At 40.5% G+C, this 19,315-nt stretch overlaps 1 protein-coding gene across 1 annotated transcript in view; it reads left to right on the top strand.

The window, feature by feature from the left end:
* Positions 1 to 18,973, top strand: part of CEP192 (centrosomal protein 192) — a 187,149-nt gene extending 168,176 nt beyond the window's left edge. The window contains exons 44-47 of the mRNA XM_050938869.1: positions 10,718 to 10,839; positions 12,717 to 12,840; positions 13,397 to 13,455; positions 18,466 to 18,973. Of these exons, the coding sequence (XP_050794826.1) occupies positions 10,718 to 10,839; positions 12,717 to 12,840; positions 13,397 to 13,455; positions 18,466 to 18,604 (444 nt within the window). The 3' untranslated portion in view covers positions 18,605 to 18,973. The remainder of the gene's footprint in view (positions 1 to 10,717; positions 10,840 to 12,716; positions 12,841 to 13,396; positions 13,456 to 18,465) is intronic.
* Positions 18,974 to 19,315: the final 342 nt, after the last annotated feature.

The following is a 19,315-nucleotide window of genomic DNA, read 5'->3' as shown; positions in this document are numbered from 1 at the left end:
CTGTCTCACGAGTGGTCGCTCTGCCCCTATGTGATGCATTCTGTTTTCCAGAAGTGGAGACTTTTCCTCACATAGACCTGTTCGCTTACCGCGAGAGCAGGAAGTGCCAGATGTTCTGCTCCTTCCAAGGTCTCTCCTTGGGATCGATCTTGGACGCATTCCTGATGCTGTGGAAGAGCCAACTCCTTTTTGCCTTCCCACTGTTCCCACTTGTTAATTAGGTCCTGCTCAAACTCCGCAGGGGCAGAGCGCACATCATCATGATCACTCCAGCATGGTCCAGGCAGCACTGATACACCACGTTGCTCGACCTGTCAATAACCAACCCAATTACCCTGCCACTCCTCCCAGACCTCATAACTCAGGGCCACGGCAGGCTTCGTCACCAGGACCTGCAGTCTCTTCACCTCACAGTGTGGCTGCTGCGTGACTAAACCGGAGTGGCAGGAAGCCTTCCACCTGGTCAACATACCTGGCAGAGTGGAAGCGTTTCTCCTACAGGTGCGAAACGCTCGATCTTACTCCTACTGAGGTCTTGATCCCCTTTATTTGGCCTACCTCTGGCCTTCAACAGCAGGACCTAGCGGTGTCATCGCTGAGGGTACACTTGGCAGCCATCTCTATCTTCCACCTAGGCTAAGGTGGTCATTCCGTGTTCTCACACTCTATGGGTTCGAGATCCCTCAAGGGCTTGGAGCGTTTACACCCTCAAGTACACCGCCCAGCCCCAGCCTGGGACCTCAACCTAGTTTTAACCAGACTTATGTCTCCCCCATTTGAGCCGTTAGCAACCTGCTCGCTGCTATACCTGTCTTGGAAGACAGCTTTCCTCGTAGCCGTTACATCGGCCAGATGAGTCTCCGAGCTCAGGGCTCTTACAGTGGTTCCGCCATACACTATGTTTCACAAAGACAAGGTGCAGTTACGACCACACCCAGCTTTCCTCCCTAAGGTGGTTTCAGCCTTTCATGTTACCCACACTCAACGCAATGGGCGCAACAATTGCACTCCCTGGACGTCTGTAGAGCGCTCGCATTTATATTGCTCGGACAGAATCATTTCGTAAAACGCCCCAACTCTCTGTCGCGGTAGCAGACCGAAGGAAAGGCCTACCTGTTTCCTCTCAGAGGATCTCATCTTGGGTGATGGCGGGCATCCGCACTTGTTATGATTTGGCTCATATTTCCCCAATCCACATCCCCGTGCATTCTACCAAGGCTCAGGCTTCATCTGCCGCCTTGCTGGCTCATGTACCTACCCACGAGATCTGTCTCGCAGCTCCATGGTCCTCGGTCCATACCTTTGCTTTGCATTATGCTCTGGTTTAACAGTCAAGAGATGCTGTAGCCTCTGGCTCAGCAGTTTTCATTCTGCCACATTTCACTCCGACTCCACGCCTACGTAAGGCTTGGGAATCACCAAACTGGAATGGATATGAGCAAGCACTCGAAGAAGAAAAGACGGTTACTCACCTTTGTAACTGTTGTTCTTCGAGATGTGTTGCTCATATCCATTCCAAACCCACCCTCTTTCCCCTCTGTCAGAGTAGCCGGCAAGAAGGAACTGAAAGGTGGCTGGGTCGGCAGGGGTATATATCCGGTGCCATAGCGGCGCCACTCCAGGGGGCGCCCAGCCAACCCACCGAGTGTTGCTGGGGTAAAAATCTTCCGACGAACGTGCACGCGGTGCGCACACCTAACTGGAATGGATATGAGCAACACATCTCAAAGAACAACAGTTACGAAGGTGAGTAACCGTCTTTTTCATAATTTTCTGTAGCTCCCACTCTAGGCTTGGTACTCTGTTCTTGTTAGTCTTGGAAACATACCAAAGCAGTAAAATATTTAGTGGCACTTGCCTGTTGACCAATGGATCCAAATATTCTAACTCAGATTTACAATTCTACCATCATATTCTTCCACCTGCCTGTGAAGTGAGTCATGGACTAGTTCATCTGTCAGCATTTTTGGCAAATTTGGTTTATTTAAAATGTGTTTAAATTATTTTAATTTCAGACCTGTTTGGTCTATTTCCAATATGAATGGTATGGAGGGGGTCAGGATTTAAGAGATGTACAGTCTGTGACAATAGGCTATAGATCTTACTATATGTATGGAAATTTAATAATTTCCCTTAACAATAGTGTCTGGATCTGAGGGTCACCTATCTGACCCCAACTACAGGGCAAGCCTTTCATATTGGAGGCTGCTTTGTTCTTCTGTGAGAAGATGGAGAATCATCAGCTCAACTTCTTTCTGGAACCGAATATTTCTCTGAGCTATAGACCCAATTCTTTGGTAGTGTATGGTGTAAGTTAGAGCTATTGCTCAATTCTAACTTATGCCAGGATTCGGTCAGTGTGAGATCAGGAAGCTGCAACCAGCATTCTTATGGCCAGTCCAGCTCACACTTTGAGCTCATTCCACTGCATCCTATTGGACTTTGGGTAGGGTGGAGGATCCTACTCTGTGAGTTCAGTTGCAAAGGAAAAGAGTGTAGCAAGAGAACAACTTGATTTATATGTGACATGTTTAAAGTATGTACTATCAGCTATTGTACTTAAAAGGTTCCATGCTTTGAACCTTTTCTAGGATGTGTATACAAAGTTTCGGGACCTGCCTTTTAAGTGACAGGTCTGTTTCAGTGCTAAGATTCCGTTCCTAGAGAAAGTTATGGCAATGCAAACAAGGTCGGCAATCTAGATTTCTCCTAGCTCATGTTAAACGGTGGACCCTTTTAATTCCAGAGGAATGCAGTTCAGCCTTGTCATAAACAAATAGCTAAGGGTTAATGTCTCTTTCACCTGTAAAGGGTTAACAAATAGTGACCTGAAACACCTGACCAAAGAACCAATCAGGAGACAAAATACTTTCAAATCTGGGTGGAGGAAGTTTTGGGTGTAAGTCCTTTGTTCTTGTTCTGTTCTCTTTCTGGGCTCTGAGAGTGACCACACGAATCTCCAGGCTCTTTAATCTTCTGTTTCCAATTGTAAGTACAGCGGTAGAAAGACAATATAGGCTTTTACATTGTTTTTCTGTATTTGCAAATGTGTAGTCTGCTGGAAATAGTTCAAATTGTATTTTTTCTGAATAAGGCTGTTTATCCATTTTCTATAAGCTAAAAGACCCTGTAACTGTTTACCATCTAAATTGCAGAGATAAACCTTTTACTTTTTTCTTTCTTTTTTTAGTAAAAGCTTTGCTTTAAGACCTGTTTGATTTTGTTCTTCTAGTTAAGGCTCAAAGGATCTGAGTCTGTGTACACCAGGGAATTGGTTGGGAGAAGGGAAAGAGGGGGGGAGGGAGGATAAGTTTCTTCTTTGTGCAACATTCAAGGAGCTTGAATCTGTATTGCCTGAGGGAGGGAAAGGTAAATTTCCTCTTTGTGTTAGATTCATGGAGTTGAATCACGCAGATCTCCTAGTGTACCCAGGGCGGGAAAGATCTGGGAGGAGGTAAAGAGGGGGGAGGGAATGGTTTATTTCCTTTTGTTGTGAGACTCAAGGAATCTGGGTCTTGGGGGTCCCCAGGGAAGGGTTTGGGGACACCAGAGTCTATCAGGCGCTCTACTTAAGTCCTGATTGGTGGCAGCCTATCAGATCTAAGCTGAATCTAAGGTAATTAAACTTAGAGGAATTCATGCTAGTACCCATATTTTGGACGCTAAGGTATAATTCCCAAATCTGGACTATGACAAGCCTAATACTCCTTTATGCTGAAAAGATACCGAGATTCATTCACCATAAAAGAATTTTATTTTCTTGAATTATTAAGTGCCTTAGACTTTTTTCCCTAAAGTACTCATGGACTGATCCAGAGCTCTCAACCTTCAAGATATCCAAATTGTGAGAGAGTAGAACCAAGATGGGTGCCTACCTTTGTCAATGCAAGGACTTGATGGCTGACTTAACTGGATCTCATGGATTTTAACAAAACTGCAGCTATCATAACCAGTGTTCATAGTCTAGAGCTACTATCTGGACTTAGTACGTTTGTTCATAAAGGCCCCTAATTTGTTCATTGGGATCTTTCGTGTTTTCTGTTTCCTTCTGAAATATCGGTGTCTCAAGTGGACAAGTTAAACTTCATTTTTCAGGCCACATGAGCTGACTTTAGGATGTGACTTTAGGCTCAAAGGGTAATTCAGCTTTTTCTTCAAGATAAATCTGCATTTACAAATTTATATCATGATTGTCATACATCACCAAGAAAATGCAGTCAAGAATTGTTTTAGAATACCAATGTGATGATGTATATACGTACCACTATTTCTTGTGCAAGGCATAAGACAAAGCAGAGTGTCTTTGGTAAGCAGGTATTGTCCAGCTGTTCATTCTAAATATACTAGCTGTTCCCCAAGCAGTTTGGGAAACACTGATGCAACGGCCGATTCTATCAATCATTTGAGGAATTCCGTTCATATGGTGCCCCCCCCCAAGTTCTGTGATATAAAGATGCCATTATAGAATAATAAAAAATAAACTAAATACAATCTAGTTCAAAGCTTATAGAAATCGAGAATCCAAACTCTGTAACAGTGATCTAGAGCCTTGAGCAATTCCTTCAACTTACAGAACTTCATTAGTGGTCAAAGCTGTTAACCTTTATGAGCAACATAGTGGCCATATATTACTACTGCTTATAAAGCAGTAAGATGGGACTTGTTCCCCTTATTTTTCAAAGCAATGTGCCTCTTGGAAATAGTGTATTCACAACCAGATCTTTCCAATAACTCTCCACCTCTCTAGGAAAAAACATTCTTAGCAGAAAATATGAGATGTGTCAAGATCACTTTTTGAAAAGATCTATGAAAGAGCTTAAAGTGGAGCGTCTGTTTAATCAAATAGGGTCATTAGCCATACATCTGTCTGCAACAAGGTCAACACAATTTCTTCTTCAGCTATTGAAGATCTTCCGTTTCCAGCAGATGCTTTAATTAGGAAGAGAAGGCAAATGCAAGGTCATATCTAGGAAAAAAGAACATAAGTCACTTTTAAGATGAGGACTGTATCCTGATATACAGTGACTCTGAGTAGGACTTAGGGGCAATGGTAGATATACAGCTAAATGTCAGTTCACAGCACAGTGCAATGACCAAGAGAGCTAAAGCGATCCTTGGATATATAAAGTGGGGAACAGAGGGTGGGAGTACAGAGTACATCTCTGCATAGGGCATTGGTGAGACCATTACGGGAAGTGTGTTCAGTTCTGATATCAGCACTTAAAAAATGTTGAAAAAAAGATATATAAATGTTGGAAAAAACATGTCTTTTATACCCATTCTTGGACAACATCCCAATCAGAGCCCTGTCCGTCTGGAAATGCTTCAAATGTGATGGTATTCAAGAACAAGAGCTATCTGACCCCAACCCAGAGAAGAACCCCAGAAATGCAGTTGGCACAGTTCTGGCCAGATTTTTCCCAGTATTAAACATTCGTAATTTATTGTCTTTGGTTTCTGGATGTCCTGTATCCATCTCATTCCCTGACTGCAATGTCACTTCTCCAAAAATTCCTAGTGAAGATGTGGAAAGCTTCCACCATGTAATTCAGAATTGAGTATCTGTTTTGGATTAGGTCTGAATGTCTGTTCACAGGCAAATGCATTTTTAATTCCAGCATATTACTAACAAGCTATGAAAGCAAGTGCTATAGGATTTAAAAATAAGATGACCAGCAATTATGTGCCTTCAATAAAAAGGAAGATAAAATCTTGAAAAATCACTTGTGGATACAGTGGCTGGCTTTAACAATATATCTGGTCATGTCTGCGGAGGGTAACAAATACTCAATACTACTCTCAGAAGCAGTGGAAATTTTTTTTCTGACCAGAAAAGAAACTGGTGCCTTTTCAATGTGCCCTTTACATGAACCTCTTTGAAATGTGTGGTGGTCAACTTCCTGGGCCCTCATGGCCTACCCCAGAGATGGTTTTTGGACCAGCTAGAGCTAGCAAAGGATCCTTCACTGCACCTGCAAAATAGAAAAGACCTGTTGAAGCACAGGATCCTTTTTAATCTCAACTGAGGCCACCTGTGATTATGCAGCCTCGACATTGAAAAGTGCCAGGGATTTTCTGTTGGGATCATTGATAATTGAACACCTAGATTCTTCTAGAACAAAGATTGTATGTATACCTTTATTTATATGCCAGGCCATCAATGTACATGGTGGTTTTAAAAATACATTAAACAAGTTAAGACATGTTCCTTGCCCCAAACACCTTACAATGTAAACTGACTATGCGAACATACAGAAATTAACTCACAAGGGAGTGGAGAAAGGAGGTGAGAATTCAGACATTAAACCTTCTCCCCCAACACAGAGAAAAGGTGTGCAGCCATTAAGATGCCTGCTGCCTACCTAGCTTAAGTGCATGAAAAATATTTTCTTTCTTTTTAGTTTGCCATGTGTTCATGTAATATCATTTTTCTCTTCTTTAGTTACTGTTAAATGTGAATAGTAATATTCACATTTAAATGTTACGCTAATATTGCTAAAAATAGTAATGTACTTCTTTCCATTTTTTAAAACTCCATTTCAATATTTTGCATTTTTGAGATAAAATAACTCAGTTAAGTAACATGTTTATTGTAACTAGGTATAAGTACTGAAGACTATTGGGGACTGTAAAGTCTTTTTTTTTAATTACTCTTTTCCTAATAAATTCGTACTTTAAAATATTTGACCAGTCAATTGACCAATTATTTTTTTAGATCCATCAGAGGTAAGCTCTGTGGGGCAGGGACAGTGCCTTGGTTCATTTGGTCAAGTTTTCATTTCTGATTGGAGGGTAAATAAAAATCCCAAAGATTAGTGATCTCAGCTATACTAGAGTTTCTCTAGGATAGTTTGGAGGGACAGTCTTATAACTAAGCACCCCAAAAAAATAGTTACCAGCCTCTAGTGACACTAGTTATGCAGATACATTAGATTTCTTGACGGTCTGTCCCCAAGATTTAGCAGAATGCCTGGATTAGACAAACCTGTGGTGAATCCTATACCTCCTTGCAATTATATTTACTGTTAGGGGACTTATTCCTTCACCCTCTCACTTCCCTGGTCCTTCTCGCATGAACAGAGAGCAACAATACCCGAAGTCCAAAGGCGCAAACAATTCAATGTTTATTGGGGTGAACTTCCAGCAACCATGATTCCAGTTTCCTTTCTAAGTGTCCCCCTTCCTAGCTCTGACACCACAGAGCCTTGCCTGTGTCCCTGTTCCTGTTCCTGTTCCCATTTCCCCCTTTAGCAAAACATGATCCCAATTCCCCCAGTCCCTGTTCCTATTCCTGCCCCCCTTTCTGATTGACTGCAGACTATATAGTAAAACCTGTGTTTTGCTTGGCTATTCCTTAACCAATCATTTTGCTGAAATTTAACTGACCAATCCTAATATACTGTAACATGGTTATTTAACCAATTATATTCCACCACCTTCTTTGGTTTACACCTAACAAAATTAATTATACAGCAGACAGAAACAATCACAGAACCAGACAGAGACCATGCAAATAAACATACAAAACAATGCAGAAGTGAGTATTTTACAACTACATCTATACAGAGGTAAGGGTTTTCCAGCTGTGTCTATTGATAAGTGAGTTCTTGCCAGACAGGATGCTATTAAATTAAGTTTCCTTTTACATCTTCTAGGCTCTTCCCTTTCTCTGCAGGTGATAGGAATATCAGGACAGGATTGTATTCCTAATAGCACAATAGCACCTTATTTCAATGTGACTAGTTTGGAATGTGAGGACGTGACCATACACTTCCCAGCTTATGGCTGCCTAACTACATCTTAGCTGAAGGCCTTAGCCTGTCACAGTAAGAGAAGGCCATTACACAGACAGTGATTTTGATTCTTTCTTTTATACCTCTATAACTAGCTAAGTGATAAGAATACACTTACATTCTTAAAGTATAGGCCTTTGCAGACGGGCCTGAATATCTATATCCTAACATTTACCAGTGCCTTTGTGGCACATTGCAAAATAACTGCACATAATTCTTTTTTTTATTTGTTCGTCAAGTCCTGCTTTTCTGGTAATTACTTCTGGAAGACCAATGAGCAACTATATTAATAGAAGTCAGTTGTGCTCCTACGAAGACAATTTTGTCCTCACATCTTGAGAAACACTGCTGCCAAAAGTGTATGCATCTTTTTAATCTTCCCAGGAGATCAATACTATCATTTTGTCTATCTTCAGCATCCTTTGGAAAATCATCATAACAGGATGTTCGTAGAACTCGAGAAGACATATTGAGCATATGGAGTACATGCATCTATCATACTACTCCTGGGGGAATTCTGCACCACTGTGCATGCACAGAATTTATCCTGTGCAGATTTTTTTGCTTCCCTGCAGAAAAACAACCTTCTGACAGGGAAGCAAAGGGAAACCGCAAGAGCCATCATGTGACCCTCCACAGCAGTGTTTTGGGTGCCCATGGTAGCCAGCACAGAGGTAGATCACTGTGGGGCAGGGGACGGGGCTGGGGAAGACCCAGCTGGTGGCTCCTACCCTGTGCTGGGCTCAGCTACTAGTCCTGGCTGGGCTGAGGAAGATGGTACTTCCTCTTCCCCTGCACTGCATTCAGGGTCAGATCCCTCTCAGATTTCTCCCCCAGCTTCAAGAAGCTCTGCAAACTCCCTCTCCTCCCCCCTTCCCCCCCTGCACCCATCACTTCTTAGCTGCAGGGGAAGGGATTCCTGGTCAGGGAGCTGCTCCCCCATCCATCCAGACCCCCTCATATCCAGATCCTCCTGCTGAGCCTCAACCCTCCCCCCTGCACTCAGAACTCCCCTGATAAGCCCCCCCGGCACTCAGAACCCCCCTGATAAGTCCTCCTGCACCCAGATCCCCACCCCACCAAGCCCCAACCAGCTGCACCTGGATCTCCACTCCGCTGAGCCCCACTCCACCAGAATCTGGATCCCTCCACTGAGCGTCCCACACCCTGACTCCACCTGCCAAGCTCTATCCCACACACCCAGGCTCCCCGTGCTGTGCCCCAACCACATTCACCTGGACCGCCCGCAGAGTCCCATTACTGTTGCAGCCAGAACCCCCCAACATGCCCCTGTACATCCAGATTCCCATGCACCCTAATCCACCACTGAGGTGCCTGCACCCAGATTGCCCCACACAGAACCCTCTCAACTCACACCTGAATCCCTCCACACTAAGCCCCTCTACATTGGATCCTGCCTTGCTGAGCCTGCTAGGTGCTCCAGGTGTAGGCAAACACAGAGGGGCAGGGGCCTGGGGTGTTTCTGGGGCAGGCCCGGTCCTTGTGCTGTGTCAGGGTTGAGTGCAGCCTCACTGACAAGTAAGTGTTCCAACAGGCAACTGCACAGCAATCTCCCATCTCTCTGCTCCCCAAAGCCATGCTGGAGCCTCTACATTTATTTAACAAATAAAATTTTCAGAATTTTAAAATATGTGCAGAATTTTTATTTTTTTTTGGTGTGGAATGCCCCTAGCAGTAGAATCATATCTTTTGTATCCATTGTATCCAGAATGATAGGGCCTCAGAGTACCTGCTGACAAGCTGTATGCCAAGCAATGCAGAACTTAACACCTGGAAAACTATTCCTTTAAGGAAGTCTAGGCTCCATGTGCAAGGTCCCAGGAGGAATTGTGGGCTGGAAACATTTTTATGTTGGAGAATTTTTGCATAACCATGCCATGATCCTCATACAGTTCTTTATCAAACTCTGCAAAGTAGGTTTCTGTTCCTCTATAGATACCTCCTCTTACTGGAAAATGCTGTATCGTTATGGCTTGCTTTCCAAATTAGAAATCTCTCACATTATGTAAGAATGCATATTTCTATCTATCCTACTGTAATAGTGTTGGTTTTATCCTTTCCATCCCGACTACTTTGTTTCATTGCTCACTGTTTGCCATTTGTTGAGTATGAGAGGAGAAACTGTATGGCAGAATAGAAAATTCTTAGCACAATCTTTTCTATTAGCAGCTTCACTCTTCATTCTAACCACGCAGGTGGCTTGTTGCAGGACCAGAATGATAACTTGTAACATTTTGAAATTTTTTCTCTAATGCAACGTGTATAATTTGCCCTTCAATTTTAATACAATTTCAGATTCTTGTTTTTGTATTAACCAGCTGTTCTTCCAAAGGTGTAAAGACAGTAACTTTTTCTGGTGGCCAAACGTGAGGGGTGGGACTTCAAGGAACAGCTTCTGAATTACATAGGGAAAAGTCATAGCCTGCTTGTAGAGAATGAGGGAAGAAGTTGCTCACAAAGAATTAATGTTAAGAAATCCATTCATTTACCGCAATCCTCATTTGCCTGGAGAGGTAAAATTTCAGGTTATGGCTGAGATGCTAAATAGTTCATCAAGAGGCTGAAGCCACTTAAGAAATAATCTCATTTGTACTCCATGGTGAGAAATTCCAAAGGGAAACCTACTGTCCAAATGGATCCGTTGCCAGCAATCTTGGAATAGTTTACTGCTGTGAAGTGGTTTCAGAGGCATGCAAGGATGGAGTATGATTCCTGCAGAGGCAATGTATTTCAAAGAACAATAAGAAAATTCCCTTATTCCAGAATATTGTAAAATTGTGGCACAAACCATGAGCTAATATTGTTAATAAAGCAAAAACACTATTCAGGTTGAGCCATATATGTTGTCACTTAATGTTTAATTTTACTCCAAATATTAATTGTAGGGTTTTTCTTACCAATAGGGTGCTAAAACAGAAAATGAAGCTGTAAATGCAAAAGTTTCAACATGTGCCCTAATAAAAACTGAAATTCCAGTTATGCCAAGAAGAAGAGCTGGCTCCGAAGCTTCTACACTTAATACTGGGTATGTAGATTTTTAGTTTAAAAAAAAAAAGAGGGGGGGAAATAGTTGAGAACACTTGTGTGACAGACTTCTTCTATGATTCTTAGCCTTTCACCATAAGCAAACTTGCCATATATTCATTAGTTCAAAGCTAGTTATGTGTGTGATTGTGATTTGCTACTATGAGACAACTGGTGCAGGCACAGAACCACTTTGAAGTGTGAAACCTTTTAAAGATGGTACTGGCTAAGAGTGTGTTATCTAGTGATTTCTAATAAGATGAGTTTTCGCAATATTTGTCTAGCTTTCTCCTTTTTCTTTCCCTTTCTGCCAGTCAGGGCTTGTCTACACGTACATTAATTCTCACTAGATGGGTGTAAATTATAGTGGGCACTAATGTGTTGCACGCTAATTGGCTTGTCTGGGCCCCGTTGGCACACACTGAATTTTCCCTAGTGCACATTAGCGTTCTACTGTTTGAAATGGACCACATGGGCCAGTTAGCTCACAACATGCTAGTGCATGCTACCATTTATATCCCTCTAGTTTGGATTAATTCACCATGTTGATTAGCACTCAGTGTTTTTTCTCCCACTTTAGTTTTCCCATGCTCTTGGAACTATTTTTATTCCTTTTCTCATCTGGAGTTAGTTACAAGAGCCCAAGATGTTTCCAAAACACTTCACGTATTTAGATAAGTGCAAATCTTCACCAGCGGAATCCAGTTGCCCTCGGTTTGCTATTCCAGAGCAGTCCCTCCATTTGTGATCTGCATGTCTGGTTTGAGCTTGGTGTAGTTTTGCTGCTCTTCTCAGTCAATTACGCAGAATTGAAAGTAGCATTTGACTCCTAACTGGGTTTAAGGCCTGGACCTGGTTTGCACATAGGCCTTTCCCTCAAAAATATGATTTTCCTCAAGATCATTGTACTAATTTTTCCCTGTCATCCTCCAACCTTCAAAGATTGAAATGGTGGATGTGAAACACAATGAAACATGCACTTCCTTTTTATGGGTGTGAACTGATCCCTGCTGCACATACAGAAATGCTCATCTCCTAGGTCTCCATTAAAACATATGGGCACGACTCATGGCTGTGGAAGTATAGAGTAAATTATTCTGATTACAACTTCACCACAGTACTCCTCTAAATTATAATCTCTTAATTAACTGAATGTGCCAAATAGTAGCCGTAAAAGCCCTTAGAGTAGCTTTGTACTGCTTTAAAATTGACAGCATCTTACAGCCCAATATCTTATAAGGAGCAAATTACTTTTGACTTTTCAGTGATTCTGAATGTACACCTCTACCTTGATATAACACTGTCCTTGAGAGCCAAAACATCTTACTGCATTATAGGTGAAACTATGTTATATTGAACTTGCTTTGATCCACCAGAGTGCGCAGCCCCGCCTCCCAGAGCACTGCTTTACTGCGTTATGTCCAAATTTGTGTTATATCAAGGCATTCTATTGAGGTAGCGGTGTGTTTCTGTTTTGGAACTGCTTTTCAAACCATTTGATGTGAACAGAGGCGGCTCCAGGCACCAGCTCAGCAAGGCACTAGCTCAGCAAGTGGGGGGCGGCCTGCCAGTCACTATGAGGGCAGCAGGCAGGTGGCTTTCGGCAGCGCGCCTGCGGGCAGTCCGCCAGTTCTGCAGCTTCAGCGGCAGGGACACTGAATCCACGTGACTGGCGGACTGCCCACAGGTACACCGCCGAATCCACGTGACCGGCAGACTGCCCACAGGTGCACCGCCGAAAGCCGCCTGCTTGCCGTGCTTGGGGCGGAAAAAAACATAGAACCGCCCCTAGATGGGAAACTATTGGTACATCCAGATCATGTAATATAAATAGGGAACTTAATGATTTAAACCTTTTTTTTTTTTTTTTAAAAACAGGCTAAATGAAGTCATTCGAGGAGTGTATGCCCAAGAAGATCATTATACATTTCTACCAACCAGAGTTGGGGAATCAAGCACTTTAAAAGTCAATTTACGGAATAATACTTTTATTACTCATATGGTAAGTTTTTGACACTTTAATTCAAAACATTTAAAATCACACTTAATTGCCTGAACAATATCTAACCATTTTCTTTTCTGATATTTTCATTAACCTTTGATACTAAGAATTTTAAAATGTTCTAATGCTCAGTGCATTGGTAGAAACTTTTGGTTCCAAACTTCATACTTTAAATGTTTATATAGTTAAAGAAAGTTCACTTTTATAGGCTTCTTAACAACTTTAGTTTTTCTTTTGCTTCTTGACTTTTAAGTATCAAGAGTTTTCTGAATAGCATACTTAAACTATCACCTCTTTCAGCTGTCATACACTGATTATAGGCTTGTTGTCGGAGTATAATTTTTAAAACTAATTTAATGTCTTGAGTAAGTTAAAAATCACACTGCAGGACTTACTATGTATAAAGCTGGGCATGTTCCATTCTTAAATCTTGGCTTTTTATTTGAAGTTATATCTAAGTCTGTAGTTGGAAGCTTCATGAGTTGTATTGAAGTGTGTGCTAAAATAGTTACAGAAGTGCTTGCCTGTTTTTAAAGTGTTTCATATTAAATTGCAGCTGAAGTTTGTAAATCCCAGAGAGCCTTTCCACATCAGGCACTTGAAATATTCTTTGAGGTGAGTTAAGTATGTACTAAAATTTTACTAAAAAACATTAAAGAAGTTTCAAAACAAATCTGATCTATTTTGTAAAGTAAAGCTCTATAATTAGTAAGGCTATATCATGCTGAAATATAGACTTAAGGGCCACTTCTGGCCTTCTAATTAAAATGTATATTTTTTGCACAAATTGTAACCAGTCTCCCCATCTTAGAGATGGGAAAGGTGAGGCATAAAGCAACATCACACTGGGTGGTGGAACAGCCAGGATTAAACTCAGGTCTCCTGACTCCCAGTCCAACATCCTGTCCTCTGATCCATGCTATAACACCAAATTGTACAGCACCTGGGTGTTTTTCTTGGAGGTCTTTTATCAAAATAGTGGCCAGGACCAAACCTGTATAGCTAATGAGATATGACAAGCTCAGTCTGAAGTGGTAAAACTCCAGGCAAAAAACAAGATGACTTAATAGCTCTTCAGAAAGACGACCATGACGATATCGGAGATCTACTTAAGTGTCTCAGAAACACTGTAAAGTATGTTGTATTTTCTGTGATACACTGAGGATCAGATGCACTCTTACTTAAAGCAAAGACATGATCTTTAAAGATGCTAGGAAAAATTCTCTCTCATGAAGTGCATTTGTTTTACTCTTTTGTTTAATAAGAAGCTTAGTTTTCCTACCAGTTTTGATACCTTTCCATTTGCAAATATTTACTTTTTTGTCTACGTCTCTAGTTTTTCTTATTTACAGCATAAATTAGCATAGCTTTTAGAAGAACTCTGCAATTTCTGAGCACAAAGCATTGCAGAACTTATCCTGGCTTAAATGGATGCCTTTTAAAAAAAAAAATTTGTAAGAAATTCCTTATTTTATCAGAGTAAGCTACTTTTAAGATTGTCCCATAAGCCTTTTTTTAATAGAAAGCAGCTAATATTTTATTTAGTGTTGGCTTATATGTTTTAATTGCTTCTATATGGAAGCTAGTCAATTAAATTAGATTACCTCCCAGTGCCATATGCAATTAATGTTAAAAGGTAATTTTATAGCAGATGGCATTTGCTGAAAGTGGGACTGCAAGACTTGATTAAGAAAATAAAATTGAATATGTTTTCTTACATCTACTCTTTAGACCAAGAAATGTCACACAGTGAAACAATCATACCTTATAGTGGCTTGATTTTGTTTTTTAAAGAACAATTTATAGAAGCAACAGTGTATCCTGTGTGAAAAGTCTTTCAGATGTTAAATATGGCAAAATTTCAGGGTTTTGTTTACCGTACCAGTGACTGATTTTCAAAAACGGTGCAGTTGTGACCTTGATTTTCTTCAACTGGCTATGTGTGTACACATAGAAAAAGTTCAGCTGTGCTGATTCTTTACTACACTCAGTCTAAGTTAGGTACCAATGTAATCCAAATGCAAAATCTTGGTATAAAACTGCAATGAGAAGAGAGGCGATTTTTATTCTTTTCACCCAAACAAGGCAGAGCACGTTTTTTGTTTTTGTTTTTTTATATTGACTGTAGGGTATTCATTTGGCTAATAGAGGATGTAAGTATTGATAAGGAAAGGAAGGAGGAACGTCTGACGAGAACTTAAATTCATAAAAACAACTTTCAGGAAGGGGCTCACAAATATCATAGTTCAACGCTTCAAAGTGAATAGTTTGAAGATCCCTTTGAGGTCACCTTGTTAAACATTTTGGATAGCACAGTAAAGCATTAACTTGACTCCTGTTGTTGATTAGATCATTCGCAAGTGTAAAATAACAAAGATCTTTTAATTGTCCATGATTTTCACATTTGACCATTGTATTTAAATTTTATTTCTAGAGGTACGGATTATGATGGTTGATAGGAGAGGAAGACACGAAGACGATTAAATCTATATCAAATAGAATCTGCCAGCCAATCAAATTGCTGGGCAATAGACACACTTTTAATAGGAGAAACCAACTTATCCTCATGAACTAGTTTAATCCTTTATTTTTGTATTCCAATATTGCTTACTGTGAAAGGTATATTATCAGTTATCACAGCTTCAACAACACTGCATAATTATCGCGCCTGGTATTCTGAGCAGAGTGCCACTCTACCTTGCCAGGTGTGGCATAGCAGCTGTTTTTCACTCTGTCACCCCCTGCTGACAGTCTCTCTGGAGCTGTGGTGGTCTCTCTCTTCCATAACTCAGCCCTCTGGCAAGGTCACAATATTTATATCTGTCCCTTTCAGCGTAAGAAGGTTCAACAAACCAAAGTCCAACAGATAATTCCAAAACTTTGTGTCAGATCTGTGGCACCTGATTCTGGGTTCGTGCCACTTTGCCAGTGGCCCTCCCTACACGCTGGGTTCCAGCCCAGTGACCCATTGAGCATTGAGATCCATCCCAGATCTGAGATCAACTGATTTGTCACAAAATAAACTCCAAGTGATATCTGACTAATTCTACCTCTGGAGAAAAGTTGTGTGTGCAGGACCTCAAGGATGCTTGCGTTCATTATGGTGCAGTAGTAGTAGTATACCTGAACTTCATCAGACTTGCACTCTGACCAGAAAAAAAACTTAACATGACATTGACCTTGGCAGAGTTAAGGCAGAATAACTTTCCAGATGCATGGAATATGTGACAGGTTTGCTTATAACTGATTTAAAAGCATGAGATGTTACTATTAAGTTTTTTGAGTTAGGGTATGAGTTTGAAGTTGGGGTATCTATTGCTTTTGGATATCTGGAGATGAAAGTTAAACCCTTGTGGAAGTTTGTAGTGTGTTACTGATAGTGTTGTAGGCAATGTGAAGGTGGAAAGAAATGCACCAGTCTTTCTCTTTATTTTCAGCCTTTTAAGGTTTTGTGTGTATGGAGTGTTTCCAACTGCAGTATCAATTGTCACTAAATGTAGCTGTCAAGGTATTTTTCCCCCAGTTTGAACTTTAGCGTCCAAAAGTGGGGACCTGCATGGACACTTCTAAGCTTAATTCCTAGCTTAGATCTGACAGCGCCACCACCAGCCAAAATATAGTGTTTGGCACACTTTCTGTTCCCCCAAAACCTTCCCTGGGGAACCTAAGACCCAAATGGTTTGGGTCTTAAAACCAGGAGAAATAAACCATCCCTCCTCCTTTTCCCCTCCCAGACTTTCCCCTCCCTGGGCTACCCTGAGAGGCTCCACTGATCCAAACTCCATGGATCTTAAAACAGAGAGGAATTAACCTTCCCCCCCCCCATTTCCCCCCACCAATCCCTGGTGATTTCAGACCCAATCCCCTTGGGTCTTAAACAAGGGGAAAAAATCAATCAGGTTCTTAAAAAAGAAAGCTTTTAATTAAAGAAAGAAAAAGTAAAAATTATCTCTGTAAAGTTAGGATGGAAAATGTTTACAGTGTAGTCAGATTTATATAGCCTAGAGGGACTCCCTCCCCCCAGCCTGAGATTCAAAGTTACAGCAAACAGAGGTAAAACTCCTTCCAGCAAAATACACATTTGCAAGTTAAGAAAACAAACATCAGACTAATCCGCCTTTTCCAGCTAGTACTTACTATTTTGAAACATGAGACACTGATTCAGAAAGATTGGAGAAACCTGGGGTGCACATCTGGTCCCTCTTAGCCCCAAGAGCGAACAACGAACAAAACAAACAGCACAAACAAAGACTTTCCTCCATTGAAAGTATCTTGTCCCCCGATTGGTCCTCTGGTCAGGTGTCAGCCAGGTTCACTGAGTTTCTTAACCCTTTACAGGTAAAATAGACATTAACCCTTAACTATCTGTTTATGACAGTAGCACTGGTTGGCTAACATAAGACTAAATCACAGCTGCAAGAAGTAATACATAGTGCTAATAGTCTCTGTAGAACTATCCTGCTAGGTGGTGACTTTGAATTTAATCTTTTCAGAGATTTTACATCACACTGTTACATTCGAGTTCTGATTCCTCTTTTTTTCCCCTCAAGATCCCCATTGCTTTGCTTATATTATGTAGTAAATCAGGTCTTGATGATGCTACAGAATGTCTAATTCTGTGAATTGCTTCTACGTGATTCCTTTTCAATTAAATTTTCTGTTTCAGTGATCAGTTGATGTACATTTGAAGTTTTATTTGCAAAATTCTTTCTAAACTAAAAGCAGGCAATATTACTACTTTTTAATAAGGCTTCCAAACTGTCAATATTATAGCAGAGGTACAGAACACAGTTTCTTCAGATGAGCCAGCAACAGTAGCTATCCAAGTATTGTAAAAAGAACAGATGTACTTGTGGCACCTTAGAGAGTAACAAATTTATTTGAGCATCAGCTTTCGTAGGATAAAACCCACTTCATTGGATGCATGCAATGGAAAATACAGTAGGAAGGTGGGGTGTTTGTGTGTGTGCGCACGCACACGCGCACGCACACACACACACACACACACACACACACACACACACACACCATGAAACTATAGGTGTTACCATACACACTATACTGAGAGTGATCAGTTAAGGTGAGCTATTACCAGCAAGAGAGGAGAAAACTTTCTGTAGTGGTAATCAAAATGGCCCATTTCCAGCAGTTGACAAGAAGGTGTGAGGAACCGGAGAGGGGGCGAAATAAACAAACATGTGGAAATAGTTTTGCTTTGTGTAATGACCCATCCACCCCCAGTCTTCATTCAGGCCTAATTTAATGGAGTCCAGTTTGCAAATTAATTCCAATTCAGCAGTCTCTCGGAGTCTGTTTTTGAAGTTTTTTTGTTGTAATGTTGCAACTTTTAGGTCTGAAATTGAGTGACCCTTTTTGTGGATACAGACTAACACGGCTGCTACTCTGAAACCGTGTATTGTACTAATTTGTCTGGCTGATAGGACAGAAGCAACTTCATATTTTTAACACTGAACACCAGTTATGTGAACTTTAAAAAAGATAACTCAAGGCTATCTCTGGGTATCTTCTCAGAAAGCATAATAAACTGGAAAAATATTTGTATGCCTAGCAAGATTTAGTTATTAATGTCACTAATGCTGCAAACCGACTGTCTCCTTTTTACAGATCCCAGCATTATATCAACCTGCCAGTCCAGTTCAAGCCAAAGTCAGCAGGCAAATTCGAAGGTCTGTTGATTGTGCACATAGACAAATATGGCAGTCTTGGTATTCGATTACTTGGTGAAGCTCATGCAAAAGAGTAATTGGAGAGCAGCTTTATTAATAATCCAAACTAAATTATTGAAGTATTGGTGTTATATTTTCCTTACTAACTTAGTAATTTTTTGTACATTATGATGCTACTTTTATGTAAAATCTTTTGTAAGTTAAATTGAGGTGATTGTGAAAGCAAAGATTCATTTGTTAAACGTTCTAAAATGAGGATAAATCACTTTGTATGCTTAAAATTATCATGTTCTAGCTTATATTTCTGCACCTTTTTATAAGGGAGAAAAGTATTCTATTTCTTCATTGATTATGATTTGCTAAATACAGATTATTTTAAATTTAGTTCAGAAATAAATTTGTAATTTGTAATTCACATTTTTTAATAAATGTATTTTTCATGTGAATGTCTTGAGTTTTTAAAGTGCACTGTATTTTCCAAATATTATATAGCTTAAATTCAAAATTGTCGTTAATCCCCACAGCAATTTTACTTATATTGATATTTGATCCTTCATAGGATACTTACACAAACATGCAAAATCTCAGAAATTCAGGGTGTCTCCCATCTATATGCAGTTTAAGGACTAGCAATTATCAACAATTGAGGACTAAAAATTTGGAATATGAAAAAAAAAAAAAAAAAAAGCCTCTGAATATATCTAGTACAGTGCCCCTTAACAGCTCTAGTAAAATTATGTCCCAGGTATGCGGTTCCCTTAAGCATCATAAAGATATTATTAAACCTA

The sequence above is a fragment of the Gopherus flavomarginatus genome, chromosome 2, assembly GCF_025201925.1.
Source record: "Gopherus flavomarginatus isolate rGopFla2 chromosome 2, rGopFla2.mat.asm, whole genome shotgun sequence".
NCBI classification, from domain to species: domain Eukaryota; kingdom Metazoa; phylum Chordata; order Testudines; family Testudinidae; genus Gopherus; species Gopherus flavomarginatus.
This window is presented reverse-complemented; position numbering and strand designations above follow the sequence as displayed.